We start from the raw sequence: 16,356 nt of genomic DNA on the forward strand, positions 1-16,356 counted from the left end.
AGTCAATGCTGCCCCTCAGGCTTTCAGCTCAAGCAAATTAGGTGAATGGTGATAACTTCAATTAAGATGCGAGTTTGGAAGAAGGCTAGTTGAATTTTTGGAGGTCTGGTAGTAACTGCATCCAGTAGGCAGTTGATATAAGGACCTGGATCTCGGGATAGAGCATGGTAAGAGAGGTATATATGAGGATAATTATACATCTGTGATCGTTCAAAAGTCAGGCAAGCGGAAAAGATGACAGAGTAACCTGTAGAATAAGGAAAGAATCTAAGAGATAGCACAAATGGTTGCTAGTATTTAAATTATAGGAAAAAGGAAGCCAGATAAGTTTTCATAGATTTGAGGGGTTCAAATCCAGTTGGCAAAAAGCAGAAAAGTGCATAGGAGGTGAAGAAGTTGAGGCAGCAGCCATGGTCTATTGTGCCAAGAAGCTTAGCCGTGAAGGAAAAGATGGAGGGAAGGGAGATGCTGGGATGGGGGAGATGAGGCAAAGGAAGGGATCGCCTGTTTATTTGTTTGCTTGTGCAGGGGGGAAACTTCACCACAGCAGTGGCAAAAGGTAAAAAAGTCAAGGGAAAATAGATTGAGGGTGCACGAGATTGAGGAGCAACATCTTGGAGGAGGCAAGAGAAGGTGGAAAAGGTAAAGACGGGGGCTGAATAGCATACTACAGACGTTTGGAGGTACAGGAGCAGCAGTTTTAAGGCATTCACCCCAAGCAGCTTCTACTCTCAATACACATGTTTTTAATTGTGTTGTCTTACCTCAAGACTGTTACGCAAAGCCAATATATGTCCTTTCTCTATACTGGCGGGCTGGGTACCTTCTATTTCCAGGAGGAAAGAACCTTCTCATGGTCTCTAAAGATAGAAAGAGAATGCATAGGCTCCGTGACTCACATCAAGATCTAAGACAACATGGACTATGTGACCGTAAATTAACAAGAATGATTGTGACTAGCCTAACCAGAACCCAGACCATCAACAGAATACCCCAGAAATATAACTATGTCTTCCTTATCAAGCTCCCCCTCACTGTCTCAGTCGTGTTACTTAAGCAACTGAGCCCAGTACTTATTTCCTTCTACTCTGTGTTGCCAGGTGTGATGTTCTCATTCCCTACCGGAAGCCCCTTGAGGACAGAGAATGTCACTTTCATCTGATAGTACTCTGCAGGGTTTGCCAGTACTTTTCACACACAAGGCAGTCCATATACATATGTGGAATTAAGTTAAATCCTCATGTTCAGAGCAGTCTCCAAGATGACTGCACATCAGCCTCAATGATGTTCCCAAGCCTCAGACAGTTTTACAATTCAGTTCTGGAATTATCTTCTAAGGTACACAAAAGAATATGTCAATTAACTTGTATCCATGTACTATTTTTTTAATCCCAAGTGGCATTTTCCCAAAGCAGTAACCAGCTTCCAAGATGGCCTCCAATCATCCCTGCCTCTTGGTATTCAAACCCTGGGTAATCTGCTCCCATATTGTACCAGGGTTGGTCTGTGTGATTAATAAAATAAAGTAGAAGTGGTGATGCATCACTTCCAACATCAGGTTATAAAAGACGGCACCTTCTGTCTTGGGCACTATTATGGATTGAATCATGTCCCCCAAAAATGTGTGTCAACTTGGATAGGCCATGATTCCCAGTATTGTGAGATTGTCCACCATTTTGTCATCTGATGTGATTTTCCTATGGGTAGTAAACCCTACCTCTATGATGTTAAAGAGGTAGGATTAGAGGCAGTTATGTTAATGAGGCAGGACTCAATCTACAAAATTAGATTGTACCTTGAGTCTATCTTTTTTGAGATATGTAAAAGAGAGAAGCAAGCAGGGAGCCATAGGAACCTCATACCACCAAGAAAGTAGTGCCAGGAGAAGAGCAAGTCTTTTGGACTTGGGGTTCCCGCACTGAGAAGCTCCTAGTCCAGTGGAAGATTGATGATAAGCACCTTCCTCCAGAGTTGACAGAGAGAGGAAGCCTTCCTCTGGAGCTGACACCCTGAATTTGGGCTTCTAGCATACTAGACTGTGAAAGAATAAACTTCTCTTTGTTAAAGCTATCCACTTGTAGTATTTCTATTATAGTAGCACTAGATAACTAAGACAGGTGCTCTCTTCCTCACTTATTCCCTCTCTCTCTTTCTCTCTCCCTCTCTCATCTCTCACTCTGGGGGAAGCCAGCTGTCATGTTTTGAGAACACTCAGGAATCTCTGTGGAAAGGCCAACAGGGCAAGAAAATGAAGGCTTTAATCCAACAGCCCATGAAAAACTGAGGCTGCCAACATTCAGTGAGTGAGCTTGGAAGTGGATCCTTCAGCCTCAGTCAAGCCTTCAGATGAGATCACAGCCCTGGTCGATGTCTTGTCTGCAACTTCATGAGACACCCTGAGCCAGAAGCACCACAAATGTACCCCTGGCTTCCTGACCCTCAGAAACTGTGAGATAACAAATATTTATGGTTTTAAGATGCAAATTTTTGGAGTAATTTCATATTCAGCAATAGATAACTCATACTCTCAAATTGGTTATTAATCTGATTCACCAGATTTATTTCCAAATGGCTTCTGGCCATTTCCAAAGCCAAATCCACAGGAAACTATTTGCCACCAGTAAAGATATTCAAAAGAACAGTCAATAGATTCTAAAGACAATTTCAAAGGAAGAGTTCAAAATTATTTATCAGTAGTGATCACACTGTTTGTATAACTGTGTGTTCTCCAAAAGTGACAATGTGAGACAGGTATAAAACTTAGACTTTTAGTTATGATTAGTTAAGCCCTAGCACTTCAACTAAATTGGAGTGTGGCTAATGTGGATCAGACATCGAGCTCTCTGACACATGACTATCTATTATTCATTTTAACGGGGACTCTGAACATAGTGTGAACGTCACGATTCTTCTGGAAGTGGCATGGAAATGGCACAGGCTTTAGAGTCAAGCCAATCTGTAGCAAAGCCATCTTCACCAAGCACTGCCTTGATCAAAGTTCTCCATTAGTCCTGTAGCCTTGAAGAAGTTACACAGACTTGCTAACTAAGCCTCAGTTTGATCTCCTCCCAAATGGGAAAAAACTGAGTGTTGCGCTCACAGGATGGTTGTGACGGTCGAAGGAGAAATTTGTGTTAAGTAATTAATACACAGTGAGCATTCTGAATATGCCAGCTAAGGTCTTGAGCTATCACCCATTTTTTCACCTATATAAGCAGGTAATACACCTGGTTTACCAAATTATCTGTGAGAAACAGATCTGCACAAAAACCAAACGAAACCAAACCCACTGCTGTTGAGTCGCTTCCAACTCATAGCAACCCTATAGGACAGAGTAGAACTGCCCCATAGGGTTTCCAAGGAGTGGCTGGTAGATTCAAACTACCGACCTTTTGCTTAGCAGCCAGATGCTTAATCACTGCACCACCAGCGCTCCAGATCTGCGCAAAAGAGGCACTAAATAACTGTTAGTTTTGTCCTCTTACCTAGAAGTACATATGAGGGTGGAAGACAAAGAGAAGCAAGAGACAGTTTGGGCTATTCAGAAAACACTCCAGAGTGGGGCAGGAAATGGGGTCTATGCTGATTTCCTGTGCCAGATTTGATATCCTAATTCCTGGTAACTTTTAAATGAGTTAATGACACAAGATTAACTCTTTAAAGATTTGAATGCAAGTTTATGCAGTGTCACTTATTCCATTTTAATCTAAAATATCCTATGTTTCAGGGGTTTGATTCTTATGAAATGGCTTCAGCAGAATCTAGAATGGTCAGAAACGGATCTGTGGGGGTCCTACGGGAGAAAATAGAATGGCTTACCTGGTGACCTTTCATGAAATTGTTCACTACTGGTTTCTTCAGGAATGAGACCTGTAACACAGTGACAGTCACAAGACATCTTCCTCTCTCCACCACTTCCGTAATGTTCTGCAATTTTATTATTGATATCACCAATACGCTTCTTATTCAAGGAAGTTGGGGGAGATCACCAAAGAATTTTGCCACCATCATACCAATAGGGCAGAGTCTCAGAAACATGAAAGATGACTCCTGCACCATATAACACCAACCCAATCTGACCTCAAATAAGAGTCCATACAAGAAGGGGAAAAAAGTGAGCTCTCCCTTTCCCCTCCAAGACACTCAAAGGGATGGTCAGCTCTAGTCACACGGCTGGAGGATCACAGCCTATCTGTCAGATAATGTTTAGGGCCAGTCCCCCTAGCTACACAGTACTGTGTATCTGGGTTCATAATTTAGGTAGTATACCCCGAAGGGGACAAGCATGCCCAAGTCATAGGACCCTCTTAGGGAGAAAACTGTCATTGGCCTATGACACCCATGGTGGGGCCATCAAAGGAATCAAGCATGGAAAAGCTCTGTACACATGATAAAGGGATATCTAAAGGAAGAGTTGTATCATTATTGCTGAAGGCAGAGAATACCAGAAAGATGTTTACCTGTGTTTTATTGACTATGCAAAGGCATTCAACTGTGTGGATCATAACAAATTATGGGTAACACTGCAAAGAATGGGAATTCCCGAATACTTAGTTGTGCTCATAAGGAACCTGTACATAGTTCAAGAGGCAGTCATTCGAACAGAACAAGGGGATACTGCATGGTTTAAAGTCAGGAAAGATGTGCATCAGGGTTGCATCCTTTCATCATATTTATTCAATCTGTATGCTGAGCAAATAATCTGAGAAGCTGGACTGTATGAAGAAGAATGGGGCATCAGGATTGGAGGAAGACTCATAAACAACCTTCGATATGCAAATGACACAACCTTGCTTGCTGAAAGTTAAAAGGACTTGAAGCACTTACTGATAAAGAACAAAGATCACAGTCTTCAGTATGGATTACACCTCAAAATAAAGAAAACAAAAATCCTCACAACTGGACCAGTAAACATCATGATAAACAGAGAACAAATTGAAGTTGTCAAGGATTTCCTCTTACTTGGATCCACAATCAACGCCCATGGAAGCAGCAGTCAAGAAATCAGAGGACTCATTGCATTGGGCAAATCTTCTATAAAAGACCTCTTTAGAATGTTGAAAAGCAAAGATGTTACCTTAAGGACTAGGGTGCACCTGACCCAAGCCTCACATGCATGTGAAATCTGGACAATTAATAAGGAAGACCGAAGAAGAATTGATGCCTTTGAATTACGATGTTGGCGAAGAATATTGACTATACCATGGACTGCCAGAAGAACAAACAGATCTGTCTTGGAAGAAGTACAGCCAGAATGCTCATTAGAAGCGAGAACAGCAAGACTATGTCTCACATACTTTGGACATGTTATCAGGAGGGACCAGTCCCTGAAGAAGGACATCACGCTTGGTAAAGCAAAGGGTCAGCAAAAAAGAGGAAGACCCTCAACAAGATGGATTGACATAGTGGCTGCCACAATGGGCTCAAGCATAACAAGGATTGTGAGGATGACTCAGGACCGGGTAGTGTTTTGTTCTGTTGTATATAGGGTCTTTAAGAGTTAGAACTGACTCAACCACACCTCATAACAACAACAAATGAATTGTTGTATCATTACTGCCTAGTGTTAAGAAAAGAGCAAAAGCAAAAGAGAAAATTTATTTTCTTTAATTGCTGTATTTTCAAAGGCTATATATGTACTTCCAGTTTTAAATGCACTCACTAACAAAGTGCTGTTATATGAAATTGTTTAAAAAAAATTTTTTTAACACCAGATCTCAACTTACCTTGTGGATAGTAGTTTCTCCATCTATAGGATCTCCGCATGTCCTCAAAAATCATCTAAACAAACGTAGACATCAATAGATATTAACAAATAAAAGAGAAGAAAAGGAATAAAAGTGTTTTATATTGTAAAAAAAAGGTAAATATTATCTGGAGGGATTAATATATTATAAAATGCATTTTAATGAAACAAGGCAATATATTAAACAGTGTTATAGGGTATCAAACATATACATTAAAGAAAGCATGTGGAGAGAGCAACTTACAATTTAATAAAGTTTAAATTTACTAAAAGGTTTCCCATTAGATCCAGAATGTACACCCAAATGCTGTTGTGGACCAGAAAGATTTTTTTTTAATTTTATAAATTTTACATTTTACCAATGGAAAGTATTATTATATAGACTTGCAAATAGACTGAGCTTAGGTCAAATTTGGGAGCTCTCTCTCAATGAAGTCCCCATATTATGTTCAGTTAGGAAAAGGTGGCAAAACAGTCTTCACGAAGCCCCTGGAAGACCACGCAATAGTCATAAAGTAGGGTGGCTGTTTGGTTCACAGTCTTTCCAGTGGGTGTATGGGCTACCCATCTGTTACCTCTCCATCCTGGATATTCACAGATGGTTAGCCTCCTGGCCACCATCACAGTGATTGGTATAGCATGGGGAAATACAATGGAAAAAAAAGTCTTTTCAAAGATGATGTTGGGATATCCACTCGCAAAAGAATGAAGTTGAACCCCTAACTCACACCATATACAAAAATTAAATGAAAATGGCCACAGACCTAAACATAACAGTGGAAACTATAAAACTCCTAAGAGATAACATAGTGCTTCGTTCCGTGGTGCCTGGGGTCACCACGAGTATGGGGGCTGACTTGACAGTAGATATCAGCAACAATAACCATGTGTCACACATGGTCCTAGACTAACAAAACTCTCCTGTCCTCATCATGAGCCATGCATTCTACTATGGAAGGCAGTCAATAGACAGACTAATAAATATGTAATATAATTTCAGGTAGGAAATTTATATATTATTGATTTTACAGTATTACTGCAAATCACTGTCAAGGGGATTGAGAGAAAAAGAAAGTATCCTGCCATTCTCTGAATATCTATTACTTACTAGATGCTGGACCAGATCTTTCATATGCATCAATTTACTTTATTCTCTCAACAACCTATAAGGTGGTTTTATTACTCTCATTTAGCAGATGAAGAAGCTGTGGCTCATAAAGGTTAAGGCTAAATCTCGGAGCTTGTAAAGAATTTGCACACTGACCCAACACAATTGCCCATTTCCACTCCACTAACCCACAGTGCCAAGGAGTCACAGATTTAGATCTAAACCTTTGAAGATTTGTTAATTAATTTGTTAATTGTCCCAAATCTTGAGGGGCAGAGGACAGCGGGAGAATAGCCTGGATGAAACAGGAGACTTTAGAAATGAGATATGTGTGTAAAAGTGGAGAACACAGTTCAGTAAGCAGAGCTATGTTTGTCCATATCTGAATAATTATCCAGCTACTCTATCACAAAAAAAAATAAAATAAAATAAAAAGTAGTTGCTGTAGAGTGGATTCCAACTCATGGTGACCCTACATGTGTCAGAGTAGAACTGTCCTCCATAGGGTTTTCAATCGCTAAAATTTTTCAAAAGTGGATCACCAGGCCTTTCTTCCACAGTGCCTCCAAGTAGATTCAAACAGCCAACCTTCCAGTTAGCAGGGAGCACGTTAACTGTTTGCACCACCCGGGGACTTCCTGCTTTATCACACCACTCTGCTTTGTACAGACCCTAAAAGTCACTGCCTGAGAGGAACTCAAGCCCGTGGCCCTACCTCTTCTCTGCTGTTAGACTCGGAGCTGGAGGACCAGTGGCATTGAACCCAGACATCTCGCACCTGCTGTGCAGACAGCTTCACGGAGCTTCTGCAGACGACCACTGGCTGGGAACAACAAAGCAGTGAGTTATGCTTTCTGCCGCCCCAGAAGGGGTTAGGGTCTTTCCAAGAAACTAAGCAATACTGCAGGGCTTGACAACATGATGTAGAAAGGAAAAATTTACAGAGGGATTTTGTTTCTCCAAAATGAAAATTTCTCAATACCTCAGCAGACACAAATGAAATATTTAAATAGCTCTTCAGAGTTTGATACATCATGAGCCTCCAGGGAAAACAAACATTCCCTCTGTAAGCATTGAGAGGAAGGTCTCAAACTGTCTCTCATCTGAACAAAAAGAAATGGTTGAGAATCACAAAGGACTTTGCTCTCTTCCTCTTTGTCCTCGGATATCTTTAGAAATAGATGCTTCTGACACTTTAGCTTGGCCTCTTTTTAAAACCAGGTCTCAATGAAAAATTTCATGAAACAAATAACAAAAGCAAAAAAAAAAAAATCATCTTTTCAGAATTTACATCATTATGAAGCAAAACCATTTGTTGACAGGTCAACTCTGGTTCATGGCAGCCCCACGTGTGTCAGAGTAGAACTGTGCTACATAGGGTTTTCAACTGCTGATTTTTTGGAAGTAGATCATCAGGTCTTTCTTCTGAGGGGCCTCTGGGTGGACTCGAACCTCCAACCTTTTGGTTAGCAGCCAAGTGTGTTAACCGCTTGCACCCCCTAGGGACTCCGAAGCATTGTGAAGTTGTCCCAGGATAATTAAACTGATAAAGTAACAAGAACCAGGGCTAGGCAAGAGGTTACACAATTTTCTACCCCTTTCCACCAAGATGGGTACTGGGAGAACCTTCCACACTTTGGAAAACAAATACTGGGTTGATGATGCTGCCCTGTTCAGGCAGGACTCGTGCCCATGGGTGTTAATTAAGTGCCATCCCAAGTTCTGGTCACTGAAGATACAAAAATGAACATGCCTGATCTCATGGAGCCCGAGCTAATGGAGGAGACAGATTGGCAACAGCCAACTACAAAATAAAGTAGCATGCACCCAAACACAGCTGGTGTTTTGGATTCATTTATATTAGAATTTGACATGTTGGTGGGATTTTTCTTTGGTGTCAACCCCTTTGTATTCACTTTGTCTGGAAATGTTATCAGGAGGGACCAGCCCCTGGAGAAGGACATCACGATTGGTAAAGTAGAGGGTCAGCGAAAAAGAGGAAGGCCCTCAACGAGATGGATTGACACAGTGGCTGCAACAATGGGCTCAAGCATAGCAACGATTGTGAGGATGGTGCAGGATGAGGCAGTGTTTCGTTCTGTTGCACGCAGGGTCACTGTGAGTCAAGCAACTTGACAGCACCTAGCAGCAACAACCGCTATCCCCATTTTAAAGAGCAGGAAAATGAGGCAACGAGGGCTTCAATAATTTTTCCAGATCACTCAGGACGACAGGACTCCAAAGCTTAAGGCCCAGCCACTGAGCAACCCTGCCTCCCTCCCAGGCAACACAGTGTGGATGCAGTTAGGGGTGCGCCCCATGTGGCTAAACCCCAGGCAGTGGCCAAGCTCTTGGTGTGACTTGTGAATCTGCTCCATGTCATGGAATCAGACGCAGCTCTTCCTTATGTGGGTTTTGGGGATTAGGGCCTTCCAGCCACACTTACCACAAAGTAGCCCCTTTGGAAGTCACAGGTAGTGGGATTTTCTCCAGAATCTCTCCTGCACACAGTTTCTCGAATACTGAATTCTAGGTCCATGTTCAAGCTGTCCTCATCCACGACATTGACCTTCACAAAAGTAAAGTGTGTTTCTGAAGTTTACAATACTAGAAATGCCTCCACCTGCACCATGAGAAAACATTTATGGTATCACCCATCACCACCATTAAAGATATAAATTATTGTAGCGATCCCGAAGTTCAATGCCCTTATCCCACAGATAACAAACTGAAGAGCAGAAGGAATAAGTGATTTACCAAAGTCATACAACACTTCAGAACTGGAATTCAGGTGTCCTAACTCCAAGCCTCCTTAGAAGGAAAGATGGTGAGACTATGTCTCACATACTTCAGACACGTTATCAGGAAGGATTAGTCCCTGGAGAAGGACATCATGCTTGGTAAAGTACAGGGTCAGTGAAAAAGAGGAAGACCCTCAACGAGACAGATTGACACAGTGGCTGCAACAATGGGCTCAAACATAACAAGGATTGTGAGGATGGCGCAGGACGGGCAGTATTTCATTCTGTTTACGTAGGGTTGCTATGAGTCGGAACCGACTCAAAGGCACCTAACAACAGAACAACTTCAACTCTAGTAGTCCTTCTAATGATTTATGTTCATATATTTTTAAGCGTCATTTTCCAAATACTCCATAATTCCTTAATAATTCCTGAAATAGGTAATTAAATGACAAGCACATGTCTTCTGTTTAGAGTATTGCCTAGCCTCCACCCCTCCTTCCTGCTTGATCAGTTCTTATCTGTGCAGGAAATTACACAATTTCCTACCCCTTTCCACCAAGGACAGCCTTCTACATTTCTTGAGGAATCGTGGAGTTTTGATGACACAGAAGTCTCTGTGATTTATTCAGTGCCATTGTGTGTCCAAGGAGCCGTGGTGGCGCAGTGGTTAAGTGCTCGGCTGCTAACCGAAAGGTCAGCAGTTCAAACCTACCAGCAGCTCCAAGGCAGAAAAGACCTGGCAGTCTGCTTCCATAAAGATTACAGCCTAGAAAACCCTATGGGGCAGTTCTACTCTGTCACACAAGACCTCTAAGTGTTGGCATTGACTCAATGGCACACAACAACAGAATTGTGTGTCCAACACCAAAGCAATACTCTCTCTCTCTCACTCTCGCCCTTGCTCTTCCCCCAGTAGAATCTGAGCTGTATGAGAGCAGTGGACTTCTCTGTCCTTTTCACCTCCCTCTCCACCCCCACCACCAGGATTGTGTCCACCTTTCATTTCTCCTTCTGTGTCCACTGAGGGAATGGTCTGCGTGAATCCAGTGTCATCGATGGAGGGGAAGCAATCATTGCTTACGTCACATTGCCTCACCCTTTTCCACCCTTTTTTAGATTTGCAGCCTGAGAGGCAAGTGGTTTGAAATAACAGTTGTGAGAGTATTTGATCCAGGTCTGCTGGTAAAATGCAGTGATTCGCAACCCTGACCCCACAGTCAGCATCACCAGGAGAGCTTTTGTGAATACATGGCCCCACCCCTGGGCATTCTCATTTAATTAGCCTGCTATCCCTTCTGGACATCAGGAGTGTTTAAAGATCCCAGGTAATGCTAATATGTGTGCAGCCAGGGGCAAGAACCACTGGAAAGCAAACTCAGGGACAAAGTAGCAGCACCTGACCCTTCTCCCCAAGTCCACTGAACTCTGCCCCAGATGCCCTCCCATATGCAAACAGGACTAAACCACTTATTTCTTTTGGACATATTCCTAAAGGTGAAGCTATGAGATCAAAAGCCATAAGCATATTCAATAATCTCCAAATTGCTCTCCAAAGATAATTTTACCAATTTATATTCTCTCTAGCAGTGTTTACAATTTTTTTTCACTTTGTTATTTTAATCCTGATTTTTGTTGACTATTAGAGAGTCAATGTTTTTCCAAATTTTCTTACTCATTTGTATTTCTTCTTTTGTGAATTGTTTGCACCCTCCCATTCCAGCTGATCTGTTTGCTCATATTTCTCCTGAAGATTTTGCTTGACTCTTGGTGTACCTCTCATTTCTGGAGAATGGAGAGAACGGGTATATTGGGGGCCATCTATCAGCTTTTCTGGAGTCCCTGGGTGGTGCAAATGGTTAACACATTCAGCTACTAACTGAAAGGTTGGCAGTGTATGTCCATCCAGAGGCACCTCAAAAGAAAAGCTTGGCTATCTACTTTCGAAAAATCAGCCATTGAAAACCCCATGGTGCACAGTTCTATCTGACACACATGGGGTTGTCATGAATTGGGGTCGGAACTGACTTGATGACAACTGGTTTGATTTTTTGTTTGTTTATAAGCATTTGTAGAAGACATGACTAACAGGAAGAACATAAAGCAAAGTTTGCATATGGAACCCAGGAGAGATCAAAGGAGGAGGATATTCTTTCCCATGGAAGAAGAAAAGATGACTTCCTAGAGGACTCAGTGGTGAATGTAGCTTGACCACTGAATTTGAATAACCAGAGATGTCTGGGGAAGGGCAAGAATAGGCAGACTTCTGGGTGGGAGAGTGGTGCACAGGAGCGGGAAAGCATCTCTCTTATTTGTGTACCCACTAGGAATCACAACATGTACATAAGAGTGCTTATTTGTAGGTGCACGTATGCTGGGCTCAGGTTTGTGTGACTATTTCAAGATGGCACTCTTGCTGGAGGGAGCCCTGGCTGGCTACCCTCAAGCTTGCTCATCTCCACAGGCCAGGTTTCACCATCATCAGTAACTGGTTCTCTCAGGACCTGTCCTCCTGCTCTTATTCATTTAATTTAAATATTTACTCCCTTCTGTGATGAGCAAGAGCTAAATTACAAGTAAATTAAATCTGTTTATCTGCAAGTTTAGCAAGAGTACATGGAGTCTGCAACACCTCTAGTTGATTTCCTTCAGTGCAAAAGATGGAAGCTGATGCAACCAGCAGGCCAGGAAGGGGCTTCTTTATTCTGGCCCAGTCCCCTTCCAGAAGGAGTCCCTTGGTGATATAAATGGTAAAACACTTGACTACTAGCCCAAAGATTGACAGTTCGAACACACCCAGAGACACCTTGGAAGACAGGCCTGGTGATCTGCTTCTGAAAGGTCACAGCCTTGAAAACCCTATGGAACACAGTTCTGTTCTGCACGCATAGGGTTGCCAAAAGTTGGAATCAATTCAACAGCAAATAACAACAACAGTTTCAGAAGGAACTCAGCCTTTGTCAGGGCAGCTGACCACACATGTCTTGAAGTTCTTCCATACAATGTCCAGGTCCAAGGGACCCACTCTGGCCATGACAGCCTGGTTCTAGAGTGAACACCTAACCAAAGGATAGCCCACAGTCTTAATGTCCTATGGCTTCATTAGTAAAGACAATGAGGGAAATTAGATTCATTTCCTGGGAATTTGGAAATCAGAAACTGAGCCAGTGTCTGATGAAGAAGGATCAAGATGAATATGATGTATTTGGAGACTCGGGTGAGAAACCATGAGCCATGTGCTCTTCAGAGTAGGAGGGAAAACCAGCTAAGTGTAAGCTAAAACGAAGGCAAGAGGGAGCGGAGAAGCAGGAGGCAGACAGAGAGACAGAGCAATGGCCATCGGGTCCCTGGGAGGAAGTAGATGCTGTCTGAATTCCTGACCTGTCTCCACTGCAGGTCCCAGCTGCCCAGCTCCATGGCAGGTTCGTTCCTCAGGCATGTTACTTTATATAACCTCCCCCATCCCAGCTTTAACCTAAACCAGCTTGCGGGTATCTCTCTTCCTACCTTTCAAAGGAGCACCATTAAGACCATAACTAAGCTAATGAGATCATCTGGTGGCAAGAAGAAGGAGACAGCTTATTGTCTCTGCTTCTCCTTTGGAGGACATTCCTTTTTTGACCTATCACAGACATAGTCACCAGAAGTCCAGGAAAATTCGTCTTTCCCTATTTCCCAAGGCTAAAAGGAAACAGAATATTATCACCCTGATGAAGGAAGGAGGATAGATTTCTTCAAACTAAAAAACCAAAATTTACTTCCTGTAAGTATTAGGAGCAAACCAAACAAACAAAAAAAAAAAAAAACTCATTGCCGCGGTGTTGATTCCAACTCATGGTGACCCCATGTGTGTCAGAGTAGAACTGAGCTCTTTAGGGTTTTCTTGTCTGTAATCTTTACAGAAGCAGATCACCAGGCCTTTTCTTCCGCTGTCGCTGGGTGGGTTTGAACTGCCAAACTTTAGGGTAGTAGTCAAGCACAAACCCTTTGCACCGTCTACTGGAACTTACAGTATTCAAAGCAACTATTGAATTTGAAAAAAAAACCTCAGGAGGAACCATGAGGACTTCAGATCAAAGGTAGCATGCTCAGGGGACACTGTCATCAAAAGTAGCTTTGAGAGCTTTATAACAGCAATTGTGATTAAATCCTTGTCCTGTCAAAAAAACAATGTACAAAAGAGATGACTAGCTATTGTCTTTTTAAGTTGAACAAATTAAAAGTGTATCCAACAAAGTGACAACATTTGAAAAAAAAACAGAAGGCAGTAAAGAAGAATGAGAAGACTTCATTCCTGCACTTACCCTTTTTATTGAGCTTCTGAACGCCCGAAACAGGTACGGACTCAGGGCCTGGGAATTCACTTTTGCCACGGAGGCGCTAAGGGCTTCCTTTAAGGAGGACGGATCATAGTCATACACCGGGAATCCTGGACAGAAAGCCCATGGGGCCACAGTGAGACGGAGACACGTAGCCAGGAAGGTTCTGTGGCCATTAAATGGAGGTGGCCCTCTCGTTGAGTTCCTTACCTGAGCAAGACCATGGGCCCATGCCAAGAACAAACACAACAGATATCACCATCATCTTCTCCATTCTGGGAAGAATAATTTTAATTCAGAGCAGGGGTCCAGCTGTCTCTCTATGGGTTTTGGGGTGACAAGCTCTCCTGAGAGCAGCTGTCTTTATCAAAAGTGACCAGACCGTTCCTTCAGACTGGAGCCCTTTGTAGCTTAACCAGAAAGAATTGATCCTGGGGTCAATATTTGCTGTCCAGCTTTCCCTATGGAAAGGTTCCAGTTTGAGGTCACTTTTGAAGTTTAGATTTTAACATGGGACATTAGCCCACAGGCAAAGACATCAAGAGGCTTCAGGACTCCATGTGTATTGTTTATTTCTCTTTATTTTAATTTCATTCTTTTGGGGGAGGAGATACAATCTTACGTTCATCCAAATGTTTAATGTTAAATTGTGACCTGTTTAGTTCCCTCTCCTGTTCCTGAAGATCTTGCAGTTGACCTTTTATGAGAATAAATTGTAAAATAATTGTGCCATTATTTCAAGACCTTTTTGGAAATTACGACTTTAAAAAAGGGAATTTAAGATATGCATTCTGCACATTCCAAGCAAGTACACATATAATAAGAAAGTGGTACAGCATCCACATGGCCAACCTTCCCTACTCATGGACATTTTTGCACTTCTCTGGACAATAATAATGTATTTACATACTGACAGTTCTCATGCACTATAAGATCCCAAGATGGTTTTTGACTCACTAAAAAAAAAAACAGGATGACATGAAAGGCACAATCAACCAAAGAAAAAAATAGATAAATATGATATCATTAAAATTAAAAACTTATGTACATCAAAGGACTTTATCAACAAAGTGAAGAAGAGAAAACCTACAGACTGGGAGAAAATATTTGAGAACCATATATTTGATAAGGGTTTGATATCCAGAATATATAAAGAACTCCTACAAGTCAGCAACAAAAAGACCAAAAAAAAAAAAAAACAATTAAAAAATGGGCAAAGGACTTGAGTAAACATTTTTCCAAAAAAGATACATGAATGACCAACAAGCACATGAAAAGATGCTCAACATAGTCATTGTTGTTACTGTTAGGCACCATCCAGTAGGTTCCGACTCATAGTGACCATATAAACAACAGAACGAAAACACTGTCCAGTCCTGCACCATCTTCACAATCGTTGCAATGTGTGAGCCCATTGTTGCAACCACTGTGTCAATCCATCTCCTTGAGAGTCTTCCTCTTTTTTGCTGACCCTCTACTTTACCAAACATGCTGTCTTTCTCCAGGGACTGGTCCCTCCTGATAACATGTCCAAACTATGTGAGACGAAGTCTCGCCATCCTCGCTTCTAAGGAGCATTCTGACTGTACTTCTTCTGAGAAGTACTGTTCATTCTTCTGGCAGTCCATGGTATATTCAACACTCTTCACCAACACCATAAAGGCATCAATTCTTCTTTGGTCTTCCTTATTCATTGTCCAGCTTTCGCATGCATATGAGGCAATTGAAAATATCATGGCTTGGGTCAGGCACACCTTAGTCCTCAAAGTGACATCTTTGCATTTTAACACTGTAAAGAGATTTTTTGCAGCAGATTTGCCCAATGCAATATGTCATTTGATTTCCTGACTGCTGCTTCCATGGGCGTTGATTGTGGATCCAAGTAAAATGAAATCCTTAACAGCTTCAGTCTTTTGTCCGTTTATCATGATGTTGCTTATTGGTCCAGTTGTGAGTATTTTCATTTTCTTTATGTTGAGACATAATCCATACTGAAGGCTGTAGTCTTTGATCTTCATTAGCAAGTGCCTCAAGTCCTCTTCCCTTTTAGCAAGCAAGGCTGTGTCATCTGCATATCACACATTGTTAATGAGTCTTCCTCCAAACCCGATGCCGCGTTCTTCTTCAGGTAGTCTAGCTTCTCAGGTTATTTGCTCAGCATATAGATGGAATAAGTATGGTGAAAGGACACAACCCTGATGCACACCTTTCCTGATTTTCAACTACACAATATCCCCTCGTTCTGTTCAAACAACTGCTTCTTGGTCTATGTACAGTTCCTCATGAGCACAATTAAGTGTTCTGGAGTTTCCATTCTTTGCAGTGTTATCCATAATTTGTTATGATCCACAAAGGAAAAGTTAGTCATTAGGGAAATGCAAATCAAAACTGCAATGACTTACCACCTCATACCTATTAGGATGGCTATTAACAGAAACTAAC

The 16,356-nt window shown here is 41.9% G+C and overlaps 1 protein-coding gene across 1 annotated transcript; it reads right to left on the reverse strand.

The window, feature by feature from the left end:
• Positions 1–774: 774 nt before the first annotated feature.
• Positions 775–14,194, reverse strand: SPP2 (secreted phosphoprotein 2). The gene is made up of 7 exons (XM_004390034.3): positions 14,125–14,194; positions 13,900–14,024; positions 9,301–9,423; positions 7,570–7,677; positions 5,727–5,781; positions 3,820–3,870; positions 775–860 (listed from the first exon to the last, which is right to left on the reverse strand). The coding sequence occupies exons 1-7, from the start codon at positions 14,186–14,188 to the stop codon at positions 775–777; spliced, it is 612 nt and encodes a 203-aa protein (XP_004390091.1). The 5' UTR covers positions 14,189–14,194.
• Between the last annotated feature and the right edge of the window lie 2,162 nt (positions 14,195–16,356).

The sequence above is a fragment of the Trichechus manatus genome, unplaced genomic scaffold (genome assembly GCF_000243295.1).
Source record: "Trichechus manatus latirostris isolate Lorelei unplaced genomic scaffold, TriManLat1.0 scaffold00277, whole genome shotgun sequence".
Lineage (NCBI taxonomy): Eukaryota > Metazoa > Chordata > Mammalia > Sirenia > Trichechidae > Trichechus > Trichechus manatus.

Excerpts from the sequence above, each read along its gene's own strand:
- SPP2 (XM_004390034.3), bottom strand. The coding sequence starts at position 14,188 with ATGGAGAAGATGATGGTGATATCTGTTGTGTTTGTTCTTGGCATGGGC. Across the intron at positions 7,678-9,300 it reads TCCAAAGGGGCTACTTTGTG|CCAGTGGTCGTCTGCAGAAG; the intron begins GTAAGTGTGGCT and ends TGTTGTTCCCAG. Across the intron at positions 861-3,819 it reads ATTTCATGAAAGGTCACCAG|AGACCATGAGAAGGTTCTTT; the intron begins GTAAGCCATTCT and ends TTCTATCTTTAG.